Source organism: Protomyctophum bolini (assembly GCF_963924005.1).
Source record: "Protomyctophum bolini genome assembly, chromosome: 7".
Classification (NCBI taxonomy): Eukaryota; Metazoa; Chordata; class Actinopteri; order Myctophiformes; family Myctophidae; genus Protomyctophum; species Protomyctophum bolini.
This window is the reverse complement of record NC_137868.1, coordinates 38547049-38563998: the sequence shown is the minus strand read 5'-3', so window position 1 is coordinate 38563998 and position 16950 is coordinate 38547049. Positions and strand designations below refer to the sequence as shown.

General features: G+C 40.3%; 1 protein-coding gene across 2 annotated transcripts; it reads left to right on the top strand.

Moving 5' to 3' along the window:
* The first annotated feature begins 5203 nt into the window (after window positions 1-5203).
* On the top strand, window positions 5204-13747 carry m6pr (mannose-6-phosphate receptor (cation dependent)). 2 transcript variants are annotated; one of them, XM_080768137.1, is made up of 7 exons: window positions 5204-5530; window positions 7522-7694; window positions 8277-8446; window positions 9083-9192; window positions 9667-9797; window positions 10248-10374; window positions 11368-13747. In XM_080768137.1, exons 1-7 carry the CDS (start codon window positions 5525-5527, stop codon window positions 11488-11490), a joined length of 840 nt encoding a protein of 279 aa, XP_080624263.1. In that variant the 5' UTR covers window positions 5204-5524; the 3' UTR covers window positions 11491-13747. The 2 variants fall into 2 exon arrangements, with proteins under 2 accessions (XP_080624263.1, XP_080624262.1); XM_080768136.1 differs by having other exon boundaries at window positions 7519-7694.
* Window positions 13748-16950: the final 3203 nt, after the last annotated feature.

Here is a 16950-nt window from a genome sequence, read left to right as displayed (position 1 = left end):
CTCTCACCAAACCAAAGGCAGGAAGTGCAACACCTCCTTGGAAGTGCAACACCTCCCTGAGACATGATTGGTCCATACGGAGTAGCAGGGTGTGTCTGTACACACAGCACACAGCCAGGTAAAGAGCTGTGATTATACAATGGACAGTCACAGTGGTGGTGGGGGAGGGGAGATGCAGAACACACACACACACACACACACACACACACACACACACACACACACACACACACAAATGGACATATAAATGTGAAATGTGCACTCACCACTTTGGAGAGCTAACTGAGCTTTCGCTGGGGCCTATAAAAACTCCCCCCAGACATTCCCCTGAGAAGTAATAAATATGGGAAAGACGTGGAAAAACAACAGTATGAGGCAATTGCACAAAAATGGAGAGCAGAGGAGGAGTCTAAAGCTACTGTGCCGTGTGTGTACAGTACGTGATCTTACCCCATATCAGGGTAACGTAATACTGGTTAATTTAATCACAGGAGCTGTTTTCACAGTTTTCTGTTGGCTGGGCCCTGATGAATGAGAGCAGGTAGAGAAAGTTACACATTCCTCAGACATAGGCTAGTGGTTCCCAAACTAGGGTTTAGACTAAAGGCCATATTTATTTAAATATTAATGTTTACATTTATACAAAAATGTTATGGTAGGGTCATTATGAAAATGTATATATAATTATTTGTTACTTTTTCTATAGAATTAATATAGAGGTTAGTTTCATCTTTAAATATATCACACAAAAATTAGTCAAATCACTGCAACTGAGAACATAAGACTAGTGGGTCGCACTCGTCGTCAGACTCCAAAAACAGGTTCTGAGATGCTACGTTGTGGACTGAATGCTTTTACACACCAGGGGTGAAGAATGTCACACATCTCTAATATTTTGTATTCATTTCTAACCTACTCTATGTCCAGTCAGTGCAACCTTGCACGTCAGCAATGACATTTTGCTGACTGAAAGTGCTGTATTCGTTTTTTCAGATCAAGGATGATTTTTCCCCCAATATTGCACCACAATAATATGTTTTACTAAAATAACCAATAGTGTGCAGTGGCTTTAAGAGCAACTTTAAGTAGAGTAGCGTGATGGTAAACGTTACATTCAGGTCCCAGTATGAAGCCATTAGTTAAGTCTCTGGCACAATTAGTCATTGGAATAATGTTGTGTATTTACTATTTACCCAGAGGGTCATAAGCTTTTGAGAATTCCTATTCTAGAGTGCAGCATTCATTCCTTAAGTTTAGGGTAAAGAGTTCAATTCCCATAAGGGAATGAAGTCTGAGCTATAACTGGACCATACTAAAAATGAGCACAATAATGACTCAATGACTAAAGTAAATTGCTCATAATTCCCATGTGTGTCATTTGTACTCATTTGGAAAGATTTTCTTCCACTTGAGCAAGAGTCCACCAGAAATACTGTATTTTCTTCCACGTGCGCAAGTCCACCAGATACAGCCACGTGGCTGTAACGCACATACTTACATGATTATGACTCAAATGGGAACCCTATGATTTTTGTTTTGATTAATTTCTAAATTAAATGAAAAATAAAAGCTTTTATGATTGATAATTTTGGGAACTATGATATACAAATATGATATACTACAATTACATTTTAAACTATTGTGCTGTAGCCACAACTAGGTCAACTGCTGCCTTATTAAAAACTATACTGGGTGTAGTCAAAATAAATCTTGCAAATAGGATAGCAAACAGGCTTCTCGTGAATTGTTGACCCAAGCTAATCTTGTCACACTATGTTAATTAACAATGGGTGGTTGAGACTTTTTCTTGGCCAAAGCAAAATTATCTCGTCAAAAACACTAGAGAGGATCTTAATCACACACACTGTATGTACATTTGTCAGATATGTAGCCTATAATGTAATCTTTAATCACAATGTCTGTATTGCAATGTGATCCATGTGAGGCCTCAATGTACTCTTAACTGTACCGTGGTCCGTGACCCTTGCTGCTGCACAAGCATTTCCTGTAAAAGATAACATTAAATGTAATCAAAGCCGTGTGGAGACAAAAACAAAGAGAAGTCAACAGTAGGCATGTGTCTGTCTGTCTGTCCACACTGTGTCCTGATCATCACCGGCCACACACTGGTGGTGACAACACACAGACGAGGGGTGGCGGCCTCTGGGTGCTCTGTTGATGTTACAAATAATATTGACTGGCTGTGACTCAGTCACTGAAAGCATTGTGGGGTTGATGAAGCATATCTATTTTTACCATCTTATTTTTTAATGATCTTGCGAGTCAAACCTTACGGTCAAACGTGTGACTTTTATTAGAAAGAATGCTACAAATGTAGATGATAAAATGTATGTAACACAAATGTTATATTTATTTATAGGCTTTTTAGCAATAGGTTGGAGCACTAACACCTCTGAGCTGAAGAAGGCCCAGCAGAGACTCTACTCCCTGAGGGTGCTCAGGGGGAACAACATCACACAGAGACTGCTGGTGTTCTTCTATCGGTGCTCCATAGAGAGCATATTGACATACTGTATATGTGTGTGGTACACCAGCTGTACAGTGGCGCAGAGGAAAAAGGAGGATAAATACAGAGGATAAATACAGCACAGAAGATCGTTGGCTGCCCTCTCACCACACTGGAAGAACTACACAGAGACCTCTGTCATAAAAAACTCTGAACATTATGAAAGACACTTCCCACCCCGGTCACTCACTGTTTGAACTGTTGCCATCAGGCAGACGGTACAGAGTGATCAAGTCAGGGACCAACAGATTCAGTAACAGCTTCTATCCCACAGCGGTAGTTGCACTCAATGCTGCTAAAAAATGATCTGTTGCTGCGACACATTTTAGTTTTTTCTGCTATCTTAAGTGCAATAAGGGTTTGTTGTGCGATAACAGCTAAAATTACATGTTTGTGCATTAGTGCTGCAGGGGTTGTGCAATAACAAGAAGTCATGTGTGTTTTGTTTTGGCTTGTATGTTGTTTTGTGATATGATGCACTGATTGGTTGGCACTTTTAATTTCGTTGTACACGTTGCAATGACAAATAAAGATCTATCTATCTAACATAATCTCTCATCTCCAGATATATATTTTTGTTCCCTTGAGGATGTGATAAAATACTATGCATAGAAGCATACAGGATCCACAATACACGCCCTCTTGTCTAAAGTTTTGAGTTGCAACATTGCCATGTTTTATGTATGTATGTACACTGTACACAGTATATGTTTATGTTGCAGTGTATAAATGTGTTTTCTATATGGCTGCACTATTGTGGTGGTGTGTGGCATTGTGCCAACCACATTGATTATTGGTGGATAACACAGACATAGCTGTAGGTGATTAACAACAGCCTTAGTATAAATATAATGTTCTGTCTGTTTGATTCTGATTAAGATGTACTAATTGAAAGGTTAGTCTGAGGCTGAAGAATAAAGAACTGCTCCAGACCAGTACATTCATTGTCTTCTTTTTGTTACAGTACATGTCCTGATCCCGAAACGCACCTTTTGGCCTGCCTGTTAGTGTTATGGCTGGGTGGCACGAAGATAATCCTTTGTGTTCACATAAATGAAGATCTTTATAAACAAAATATTATTGTAGAGTTATAAGCTGCAATTACATAAATAACAGATAAGTAAAATACAAAATGACCCCAGAATATGTTGCTTTCCGGTCAGCCATAGCCATCTCTTTGTGATCTGACTATAAACACAATAGAGAAGTTTTGAAGAAAAAAACAAAATACAAAAAAATACATTTCAGGGACTAGGATTGAATCCAGTTGTAGTGATTCAAACTTAATGTAATATGATATCAGCATTATTCACGGTTTAAAAAAAAATATATAATCTAAAGCGTAATTGGCATAGGCCTACTGTAGTCAGGGGTTCTGGTGGTCTTCATGAAATAACATAATGCAATTTGTCATATTAATTAAGTTGTGCCCCAAACCGCCCATTATTAAGTTACTCAGTTACTCTGACTACTCTTTCTCCTTAGTAGTAATAGTCGGCTCAAGGGTGGGTGTGGGTAGGGTGGGTTACTGGCTTAGTGGCTTTACTGATTTGCATGTTTTAAGTCTATACTAAAAACCTGTGTCCACAAATCCAAAACAAGTTTTGTCACACACACACACTGCACTTCAAGATAATTCAAATATCAGATTAAATACTTTTCTCATTTTCTTTTCCAGCACTTTGAAATATCAGTGTCTCTCTCAGGGTCCAGGGTCCAACTGCCCTCTCTGAATTGAATGCTTTAGTTTAAACTGTGAACAAATTATGCACTGATGAGTTCCACTTCCAAATGATACCTCAAGATTCAAGAAGACAAGCGGTCTGAAAACACTTCTGGTCGTATTTCTCTTCTTCAGACAGACTCCACTTCTCCAGTCATTCCTCATTTTTGACACAACGGCTGTGAAGCATGTGTGAAAAGTGAAATGTGAAATGTAGTCCCATACCCTGGAAGGACAAGACCATTGATCTGTGATTGGCTGGTGTAGGGTTGTCCTGTAATAAAATAATTATTATTATTACTATTATTATTATTATTATTATTATTATTATTATTATTATTATTATTATTATCATTATTATTATTATTATTATTATTACGCAACAACACAACAACAATCTCATAAACAATCTCATAATAATAAAATAATAATAACAATAACAATTATTATTATAATTATCTGCAACATTTGCCTATTTTGATCAAATGAACTTGATTGATTAATTGATTGATTGAATACTTTATTTACAGTTTGCAGGGAAAAAAAGGTCGTGTTTATGAACATGAACATCAGTAGGTTCGGGTGGACCCAAGCTGCATGTTCCCTGGCAACGCAATTCCACTGACAATGTCATTGCCATGGGTTACAGATCAAACACGTACTACACAGCACTTTAACAATATTAGATTACTGTGGACACGTTTGTTTGTCACGTTTGTTTGTTTAGAGATAATAACACATTTGGATGTTGAGTTGGTAATTAGTAAATTATTATTTTTAATCAAAATAGCATGGCAATTGAAATATGCAAATGTGTTGTAGGGCAGCCAGGCTCATATTAAAACAACTGTAGCCCGTCCCCCCGGGCTATGGGATACATCCATAGGATCCATCCGTTTGGACGCCAGTCACGTGGGTTTGTGTGTGTTTAGTTTCACTTCCGCATTGAGTAACTGCCCTCCTAGCTGCATCTGCTAACACACTGGATGCAATTATCTAAGGATAACTGTTTTTTCATAATTGAGCGCAGCAGCCCACATTTATTGGATATTTCACCAGAAATCGCTGCACTGTTGTATGTACATTATTACGGTAGGAGTCGCACTGGCCCTGTTCGTTGTCGCTAGCATTGCTCTCACTCTCACTGGACTACAGCTAAAGTCAGCAGACAAGATAAGCTAACAGTTGTCAGGTGGTCCATCATTATCATCATCGAACTTCGTCCTGAATGCTGTTCTGTTATCTAAATAACATCCCTTCTTGTGTCTGGACTCATGAAGGTAGGGCCAATGTGACGTTATTCAAACTTTCGACATATAAAAGCCTTTTAATTTATACTTTAACATTGTTTTAACCTCTTTCCAACCTGGGCATGTCATTTCAAACATTAAAAAAAGTTCATATGATGATTTATTTTTCTAAAATAGTAGATTCGCAAGCTCACTAGTCTTCCCGCTGCTACCACTTGTGAGCTTGTAGATCTTTTTTTAACCGCGCGACACCACTGTACCTCGATCGATCGTATGGTATAAGCGGAGCTTGTAGTTCTTTTCGCGCATAATATTTATTATCTTATAGTCTATCGTCTAATTGTTTTCATATTTTCATTGTGTGAGGCGTTTTGTATATACTGTAGTGGAGATCTTCTCTGGCACACGGCTTGTGGTTTTGCATGATGCTACTTCCAACTTCCTGCTTTAGTCTCGATTGTGTGCATGTTGCATGACTTGTTTTCATTGAGCCATTATACATTTATTTTTATCATTACCTAAAATCAATACGTTTTTAATGATTGTTTTCCCTTTGTACACACACACACACACACACACACACACACACACACACACACACTTGGATGAAGACTATCATAGATGTATTTTCTCGACTTTTAGTCTGACAGTGACTTTTACTTTCGTATATGCAAATGTCATTCTCCTTCCGAAAAAAGTTATTATACAGTCTGAAAAGATGGTTAGGTTATATTTGTATTAGAGGAGATAAGTTGGAAGAGACAGGAAACTGAGGGCAGAGAGGAGACAGGATTAGGTGTATCCAGTCAAACACGTACGGTTATCAAAAGGTGCACAGCACACTGGTCCTTGTGAGGTGCCAGTCAACAATAAACACTTGTAATAAACTGCTTTCTACCCCGAAGGCAGCTTTTCTGTCCGAAATGTTGGTCTTGTCTCCGTGTCCACAATAAAAATTTGGCATTGGCAGTGCTACGAACTTTTTTTTAATTACAACTATCCAGTCAGCCATCATTACAGCACACAGTTTTCAATACTTTGCTGCATTTGCATCTAAAGTGAACTTGAAATTGTTTCGAATTTGGACATTTTTAGATTTCCGCCTATAATGTCATGCCCAGAATCGGGACACCAGTGTTGAAGTGGTTAACCATCACCTCACCTATAAATAAAGTCTGGAGTTATCTCGTTAACAAGCTAAAAGCAATTTGTTTTGATAGCACATCAGTGAGCTGGACGCAATCCTACCTGGAGGGGAGAGAGCAGATGGTGGAGGTGAACGGAACACTGTCCCCCCTCCCAGTGAGCTGTGGCGTTCCACAAGGAAGCATACAGGGACTTTACTGTTCCTAATATATGTAAACGATATGCTGTGATATATCACAGCTTGTGACTGCAACTTGTTCCTGTTCGCAGATGACTCAGCACTGCTGGTCTTGGACAGGAACAAACTGCAGGTTGAAAAGGCCCTCAGCTCTGAACTCGGTATAATCTGCACCTGGCTCGCTGACAACAAACTATCTTTACACCTGGGGAAAAAAATCTAAATCACCCACCCACCCCTTTCCCCCCTCACTGTATATGTTTTCTTTTCCCTTTTTACCTCCTTTATGATGATGATTTTCGGTGTTTTGGATAATAGAAGTGTATATTTGTATGTCTCTAAATGTTATGATGAGTTGAACAAGGTGGACCCTCTTGTAAGTTGTAAACAAGTGTAATGCTTTATTGGGTCGTCCACTCACCGCTAACAGTTTTTTGTATTGAGTTGTGCTTGAAATGTACTGTAATTCTGCAAACTGTTAAGTGTTAATACATAAATACTTCAATCAATCAATTTGCTGTTGTCCCCCGAATAAGCGGTTGAAGATGGATGGATGGACATAAAATGCAATAAATGGGGATAGTTGTAAATGTGTCTGATGACTGTACTGTAGGATTATAAATAACTGAAAGTCTCCTACTGTAGTACACGTGTCTTTTTTTTATGTGTTCCTCATTTTACTAACGTTCTTTAGCAGGTATCATACAGACCCAGCAGAATGGCTTCACTGCTGCTGATCCTGGCAGTTCACGTGGTGCTGTTGAGCTGTGGAGGACATGCCACCGACGTCACCAGCAACTGCAAACTGTCCGTTGAAACTCTGTCAGAACGCAAAGTCCTCAGTCGGCTGGAGCCACTTACCAATCGGAAGTAAGAACCTGATTCACTGTTCTGGCCTGTTTGATATCCAGGAACTTAACCACTTAAAGGAGAATTCCATACTAGAAGGCTTTCCAGGTGTTATTTTGTGAGAGGATATATACAAAAGAAAAATGTTTTTTGAGCAATGAAATAAGCGAATTAGCACAACACCCCATAGCCCCATTCAATTCAATGCAATTCATTGAGGGTTTACGGTAGGGGAAATAGCCAATAATGCGCTTTTGCACAAAATAACACCTGACCTCTTTGGTGGGAACATAACGACTACAAATAAAGGTAAGAAAGCCTTCTAGTATGGAATTCTCCTTTAAGCCCCTATATACTTCTATTACTTCACACAGCGAATAGCAAATTATGCCTTTTATTGATAGATTTACAGTAGGTTGACATGAAATGAGAGAGAGAGAGAGATGGAGGGGGGGTGACATGTAGCAAAAGTCGCCGGGATCGGCAGTCGAACCTGCGACACACTGTCAGGCTGGATTTTCGGCCTAGGTGCCCAGGCGGCTATGCCAGCCTGGCGACATGGATTTTTAACCTATTAAGCAGCCCTGGTTTTCTGGTTGACAGCTTCACCGTAGAAAAGACGGATGCCAAAGAGAGCTACACCTACACACTGCAGATATGTGGTGATGCAGGGGGCGTCCCGGGAGCTGGGGTTATTCAGGTGGACAACAAAGCAAAGGGGAAGAAGACAACCATAGTTGGCTTGTATAACTCAACACAGGCCATTGGCGGAAGTAAGTATTTTCCTTTTGCCAAATGATCACATTCTGATTTACGGCATTGTCATTTGAAGTTCCTTTATGTTTTATAATGTTCTCTGACCTTAAGGGAAGTCCACGCACCAATGTGAAGGTGCAACTCCTTGCAACAACCTCCTTGCGGTCTGACTAGGCCAGACCGCACCAATGCCACTAGTTGCAACTATCCCCAATGGCAGTCGCAACTCCTTGCAACAAAACTGTTTTAAAGCCAGTGCACACTGATGCAACTCGTTGTAGGTGCATGTTGCAAGGAGTTACAGTGGTGTGGACTGGCCTTAAGTTAAAACGGTTATGTTACACAGAGTTGTGACTAGTTGCATTGGTGTGGAGTGGACTGGCCTTTTAAATGTAAAACATGTTATAGAGCCCTAAAATATCTACATCTGGTTCAGTTCATTGAGCAGTTAAACTATCGTGAAACTACTTCAAAGTTGTTTTTCCATCCGCTGAATGACACACAGAGTACAGTGAGCTCAAGGCATGCTATTGCATTCCATCTATTTCTCAGGAGAAAAACCTCCAGAGTGGATCAGCCGTTTCATTTTCAAACCGAATTCAGCTTGTTCCTTCTTTTGGCCATTATCTCTGACACTCTGCTGCCCCCTGCAGGTGACTGGGTTATGCTGATCTACAAAAACGGTGAGAAATACGATGAACACTGTAACAAAGAGCTGAGGAAAGCCATTATTATGATCTCTTGCGACAGGAATGCAAACCCGGTAAGACATTTGGCAGGTTTGACCCACTAAGATTTATGTGTGTGATGAGGAAGACACATTGAGCTTCTCTCGCCTCTTTTTCTTGAAACTATCCTCTTTAAACGCTATGACTGGATGTTACTTGCATGTCATTTCTCCCTCACCCCACCTCTCCATACCCATCTCCATTGATGCTTTCCATTTTGTGTTTATTTGATATTCACTGTAGCCTTTTATTTTTTTACTTTTACTATGTTTATCTTGGTTTTACAAAGCACTTTGGGACCCTTTTCTTAAAACAAAATCAAGTTTGTTAGTATCCTATCCCTCTCTCACTAGCGCTAATTTGTCCTCTTTGTACCCCCACCCCTCCTCCTACCATCCTTTTATGTCTCTCAAACCTTTCTGTCCATCTCTTGTTGTCTCATTCTCTCACTCTATCTTCTTCCCTCTCTCTTGCTCTCTCTCATTGTCTCTCTCTCTCTCTTTCCCCAGGGACCATTGGAGGTCGTACTAGAGGACAGGGATAGGCAACAGGACTGTTTCTACCTGTTTGAGGTGGACTCGAGCGCTGTATGTCCAGCTGTGGAGTCACATCTCGGCGCCGGTTCCATTCTACTCATAATGTGCGTAATGGCTCTCAGTTAAAACAATATCCAAGCAGCCCCTCTCTACACACACTTATGTTTGAATAGACCCCCCAGAAGGCAATCGCAGAAATTGCTGCTGATTTCAAGGCACGGTGCCAAAAACAAGCAGCATGACGGAGAACTGTTGTAGATATCGTCGTGGTCCGGACACAAACTGTAGCTTTAGGCTGTTTTTAATGTCCGGAATATAACTATCAAGCTATCAAGGATTGTTATCCCCAGAATCAGGATTGTTCACTACAGAGGTCTAGTGTACTGTGTACACCATCATGCCTTTCTTCCAAAACACTCATTTAGGCATTTTACTCCTTGTCTTCTCTGCATTTTTCTACAATGACCTTTGCACTTGGCTCTGGATGGGAGTGTTGGCTAAATGTCTAAAACATAATATGCAAATGATAACTCGACATGATTTGTATCTTTCAGCGGAGTCTGTGTCATTGCTGTGTATCTCATCGGAGGATTCCTCTACCAGCGGTTGGTGGTCGGAGCCAAAGGGATGGAGCAGTTCCCAAACTACACCTTCTGGGCGGAGGTCGGCAACCTGTCAGCGGTGAGGCTTTAGCCTGATTTAAACCTAGGTTTGCGCCATGTCATGTGCCGAAAATAGCAGATAAATGTATTATTAGATTGCGGTAGTGAGAGAGAGGAAACATGATGAGGGACAAAGAGTGACACGCAGCAAGGGTCTTCGGCTCTGGGATCGAACATGGACCTTTCTGTCATAGAGCCTATGGCCCTCATTTATCAATGGAGCGTAAATTCTGCCTTAACTTAGAGCGTGGGTTTTGGTGTGATCCTAAATATTCGATCCTAGCATCAATTTGGCCAGAGCTTTGATAAATGTCACGGGTGAAACCGAGCGTCATTTAAATAACGCACCCTTAAAATATTCGCGAAACGCCCCGATTCTTTGACATGAATAACCGGAATACCACCAAACAACGTATAGAAAGCATAGAGTTATATAATATGAAGGAAAGTCAATATAGAAAGAGTTTCCCCCGACTCCCGCTCGCCTCCCTGCCTGATTCTTTTGGGTGTAAATCGTGTTGATATTTGATGGCCTATATGTGGTATGTGGCTTAACCGCTAGGCCAGCAGTGCACAGAGAGAGAGAGAGCTTTTAATAGTAAAAAGAGAAAAAGTACATGATCCGTGATAAACTGCTACGTACACCAGCTTTTACAATCTACACAAGTGCATGGCTCCACTTGGACGGATTTAGCACAATCCGTATATAAATATGATGCTGTCAAACATGTTGCTGTTGTAGGATATTTTTAACCCACTCAATCTGGGGAAAGCATCAGTGTCATTTTAGGTTTTAGTGTTGGCTATTAAAAAATAGTTCTTCTCATAATGACTTACACCGGTTCAGCTGGTTCACATGAAATCAAACCGGTTTAACCCCATGCACTGACCGGGTAAACCAGAAATCCACCTTTCTGTTTGTAAGACAACATACAGTATTTGTAGTGTAACAGACTAATCCATTCGACTTTTCATTCCTAAAGTAACATTGTCCTCCCTGGTTATCGCACAGGATGGGTGTGACTTTGTGTGCCGGTCGCGGAGTCGAGAGGAAGCACCGGCCTACAGGAGTGCACCTACAGAGCCCCTGGACGAGGGGCCAGAGGAGAGGGATGACCACCTACTACCCATGTGATCTGGGTGACCCCCCCTCCCTCCAGAAGTGGAGGAGAGAGAGAGAGAGAGTTTTGCACTGTGTGACGCTGTTTTCAGCCCAAGTCCCAGATTCGATGAAGTTGCCACTAGACACCGGCCTACGGTCAGTTCTTCCCTACTGGTTTAGGTCTGGACCTGTCGACACATGCATAGCCTAGACCGGTGCCTAAAGGCAACTTCTGTGCTGAATTGTTACTGCCCAGGACATGTTGATGAATTCTCTGACCCCACCTCCCTCCACCCGTCCATCACTTAAACCGTAATTCAGTGATATAATTCCATGGCGATGGATTCGTCCTAAATTACAAAGTGAACACACACACAAGTGACATTTCTGGCACAAAAGAGAGACGTAGTGATGGACACCACCTTACAGTACACAGACAGACATTTTGAAACACTGGTACTTCCGTTGAATCATATTGTGTAATACGGATGTCATTCCAGTTTGACTTAATGTAACGAAAGTGTGCATTAACTAAGCAATTGCAGACAGTGCAACACTCAACCTTTTACAGTGGCCATATTTCAATGTATTGACCTGTAGAAAAGTACTGTAAGTGAACAATAATACTTCTAAAGTACTATGTCATGAAAAGCCATTGAATTTGGTTTATCGTGCTTCACTCTGAGTCTACAATACTTGGCTTAATGCAGAGGCCAGTGCATTGATATGAGGTCATTTTGTAAAGGTTGTACTTTTATTGTGACTGTAATTTCAGCCTTACTACAATAGTGGCATACCATAACACAATTATTTTAACCATAGTTGGTTAATTACCTTTATCAGAAACGTACATGCATACACCATTTTCAGGAAGGGTTGGGGTTCAAACATGTCCACTACCTAGCAGGACAATGTGTCTTAAGAAGTTGAAGTACCGTAGTTAGTCGTTTTCCTCCCTTTTATGTCACTTATGTGATGTATGCTTAATGCACAGTGACACATAGTCTGTGCATCTGTTCAGGTGATCTCAATGAATGCTGCGTACGTATATACTCTGTGTCTTGTATGTAGTTGTATTTTAGTAAACGGAATACACAAACGTTACCAAATCACAGACACTCATAACCTCTCACGCACTATCCGTAAAACAGTTATACTTAGTTGCGCATGGGTGTCGGCGTGCCACAGAAATGGCAGATCTCCAAGCTCACAATGTGTTGCGGTGCAATGCGTTGAGCTCGTACATGTGCTGTTTCTTTTTTCTTTTTTTTCTTTTCATAAATCGGGCTATTATAAAAAACATGGGTAAAACCCTGATCTGTATCTGTCCTTAACACTGATGTATTACTGACCCAGATAACGGGTGCACTGCTAGGTGTGCGTGCGTGCACACACGCACACCATGCTTAGCGTAGGATAGGGTACGATTTGGACTGAGCTCTGACCAAAAGTAGGTGACAATCTTATCTGCTACTTGTTGAGGATTGTAGAGAGTTGTGGGAACTTGGGAAGTAGTTTGTTTTCCATATGCCTCTTAAATTGACCCTTGCCTTGGTTGGGCTGCACAATTGGCCAGATTTACAATAAAGGTGGCCATTTTGCTCTTAGGTCGTACTTGGGGGAAACTCCATCTTGGCTAATGTGTGAATCTGGTGATCAATTGAATTAATGTTAATCCTGGTTATATTTGATCACAATACATTTTCACAAGTGCATATGAATTATTTTGAGCACAAAGGTTTTTAGTACACTCTTTGTGCATTATATAAACATTGATGGTTAAATTGCAATGGGCATTCTAAATTAATTGACATGGCATTGAGGAAACTAAAGTAATTTATAAAGATAAATTGTGCAGCCCTAAACCACATGGTAAGAATATGCTTTGATGCTGACCTCAATGTTAAGTTATACGTTATTATTAATGCTGTGATTTCTTAGGAATAAGTAAGCTTTTTGGACAGTAAAATCTGTAACCTTACTAAGATTATATTACAAAATTAATTTTTGGTTTGTTTAATGGCTCTTTATTTGCTTCTTTGTGGTATATATTTTAAATGTTGGCATTTATTATGGTCAGTTCAAATAATATGACAAACTGCACTTGTTACACCCAGATCTTGCTGCTGGTTTTTACAATGTAAAATAGAGTAAGAAAGCAGCTCTCAATAGGTGTGTTTGACCTGACAGCCTGCCTGTGTGAGATGGATTTCTGTTATGCTTTTTCTTGTTTGTTTTTGCTATTTGTTGTTTCAAGATAAAGTCAAAGAGATTGTTTTCTGGCTTTTGCATTAAAAAAAATTGAATGAAATTATTGTCGCTATATACAGTATAGCTTATTTACTGAAAAGCATGCATGTGTAGGCCAAATGTAACATAGTGGTCACCCTTTTACACCAAATGTTTATTTTACTCGTATGGCATTCCAGGACATTAAATTAAATGATTGTAATTGTTTTATTAATGATTACACTTAAATATGTACACCGTTTCTTTGAAGGAGCCATAGATTGATAGATAACTTTATTGATCCTGCAGGGGAAATTCCCAATATACAATATACCGTACTAAGCAGAGCAAGAAACACAGTGCGGTGAAACCTTAGATACAAGGATCAAACAACTCTTCCTGTTCCTGCTATATAACACTGGGCTCCAGGGACCATAAACATCAATGTGACATGATACTCTGCCCTACAAAGACAAACCGTTCCGTTTTTTTGTATGTTCTAAATAGAACCTGGAAGATATATCAGCCTTTATTCTACTTTTTTTGACAACCTTGATATCCGCATTTATACAGCCGATGTGTTACGATCACTTTCAATCTGGGGTGGGTTCTGATCAGCACATGATGGTGATGCAGGGGTGGCATCTCCTAATTTATCTACAGAACTGGATTTTTTCATTTCATTGATAGTTTTTCAGTTGGTGTTAGTTTAGTTTTAGGACCTCCATAAGCAATTTTATCTTTAAAAAGGTCATGCCATTTTATCATGATTATTAGTGAGGACCTATTATATGAGGAAAGCCTTAATATAGAATCTAAAAAGGGTAGGATCAGAGAGTGCATCAGATATGATGGTAGAACAACTAAAACAGATGATTTTTACATGCAATTAGCTTTTTGTTTTAGTATTGCATTGTTCATTTTAGTTTAGATTTAGTTTTCGTTCTTTCACCATTTTGTTGAATCCCTTTTAATTTGATAGTTTTCATACTTTAGTTAACTATAATAACCCTAGCATAAACAATGACATGCAACTTGACAGCCGCTATTCTCTTTTCTTTCGAAAGATAAGACTGAGGAGAGCCATGTATCGAGCCAGCACTTCATTCTGGCAGAGCATCCTCAACTCCTCGATGTCTTCCTGAACCGTGGCATCAATCTGGATGTAGTTCCAGTGGAAGTCCCTGGGTGGATCTCCTCCCTCGTGGTATTGTCTCACCACCATCACTGCCTTGTCCATCTGAGGATAAACCAGATCATGTCCCTCCTTGCTGACATTGTTCACAATGTACATGTACGCCTGCACCTGAAAAACATACCGATGATCTTGGACAATTTCAGCACGGTAACTGTTGGGGACAGTGGTGAATACTTTGCCCACCATGTCGCCCGTGGTGCCTTTGCACTCAATGACAAGTCTCTCACGTGAACGAGCAGAAGTACCGGTACCTTTTGTTGCCTTACTCTGGGCCGTCTTGATTTCAGCCAAAAAGTCCACATTCCCACTCAGAAAGCCATACTCCACCTTGTTCCCCCTGCTGTAGGAGACATTTGGGACTATTTCTAAATCATGGAAGAACTTGAGCATCTCTAACTCGCCCTTTTTCCAGTGTGTTTTATCCTCTGGTATTTTTGACTCATCAGTGTATTCCTTAGGCCGTAATGCTCTGCTCCCTTCAGTCAATGTGGGGGAATCCTTTCCCACCTTCATTCTCATCCAGCTCCTGGTCAACCTTGCAGAATATAATTCTGGTGTTGAGATGGCGATATCATCCATGTACTTGTCTCTTAGTCTGAAACAACTTGATTGAGCCTTGTTCTTCTCCCAGTGCTTTCTGCTGGTGTCTTTGCTATCTTTTTCTTTCTTTTCTCTTTTGCCTTTCTCTTTTTCAAAGAAGATTAACTTGGTGATTTGAAGGAACTGTTTTTTCTTCTTCAAACGCAGATAGCGTTTGACCTCTCCACAGGGAAGACGGGGAATAGGTTTGAAGCATAAATCAAAGCTCTCCAACTTTTGGAGGATCTCCTTGGCATCCTGGATGCTGCTCTCAACCATGGCGAGCTCCACCACTGCTTGGGTAAGCACGCCCTCTGGGAGTTTGATTTTCATACATCTCAAGAGTTGGAGGTAATCGTACTGGGTCAGCGGAGCAGCAGTATCCTCTTTTCCACCTCGCTTCCCGATCTCCACTTCTTTGCTTTCACTACTATCGCTATAACTTTCCTTTTCATCCTCACTTGAGTCACTTAGATTTATTTCTTCCTTAACAGCTTTGCCACTTGCATCTCTGTGTTCAATGTCAACTGTTTTACCGTCAGCTTCCTCTTTTCCTCCCTCTGATTGTTTGCCACTGCCTTTCCACGGACGGTCTCCCTTTTGTTCATATTTGGTATCTTCTTCATAATCTTGTTTTTCCACGGTTGTGTATTTTCGTATCTTCTCACTTGCCATTGCTCTCGCCATTGTTCAGCCAGAGAGATTCTTATTCCATTCCACGCAGATGCCTATAAAATTCAGTCACATGCCTTGTGATGACGATGATATTGTCTGCTGCTGGCTGTGTATTGTATCACTGACGCAACCACCCAGATGTGCAATACCATGTCACAGAGGAGTGGATTTGTCTGAGAATGTATTTACTTCTTTCTTCTTTATCATTCCTTTGGCAAATTCCTTTTAGAGTTTAGAAAGGCTTAAAGTCCATGCAAGGTATGTTTATCTTTATCTGTCAAAGTTAAATCCATTAATTATTAGTATCCAGAGATCATTGTAATGCTTTTCCAGCTGTATCCAACCTGCCAACATTTCATTCCGAGTTGTGATTAACCAGAAATCATGTGACAAAAGCAGGACCGGTGCCAAAGGGCGGCTGTTTCTAACTTCTGATAGGTTGGGCAGCCTCCAAATTCGTGTTCAGAATGAAGATTAACCAGTTGGTGCAGTTCGGTCCTGTTGCATTCAGATTTCATATCAACAATGATTTTCACATAATGCTATTAACTAATAAAACTAATGATAATTGGAATAACTTGTAATACATTTCTCTGTAATATAAATAGTTTTAGTGGGGAAAAAAATAATCATTTCTCAGATGTTTGTCTGTGTAGGACAGACAGACACAGTGTTGTTTGTTTTTGTAGGATATGTGCCATACTTGTGTTTCAGGACATTCACGTAAACTAGATGTCTTTTGGACGATTTAAAGCCTTGGTCGATGACTTGTGTGTGTGTGTGTGTGTGTGTGTGTGTGTGTGTATGTGTGT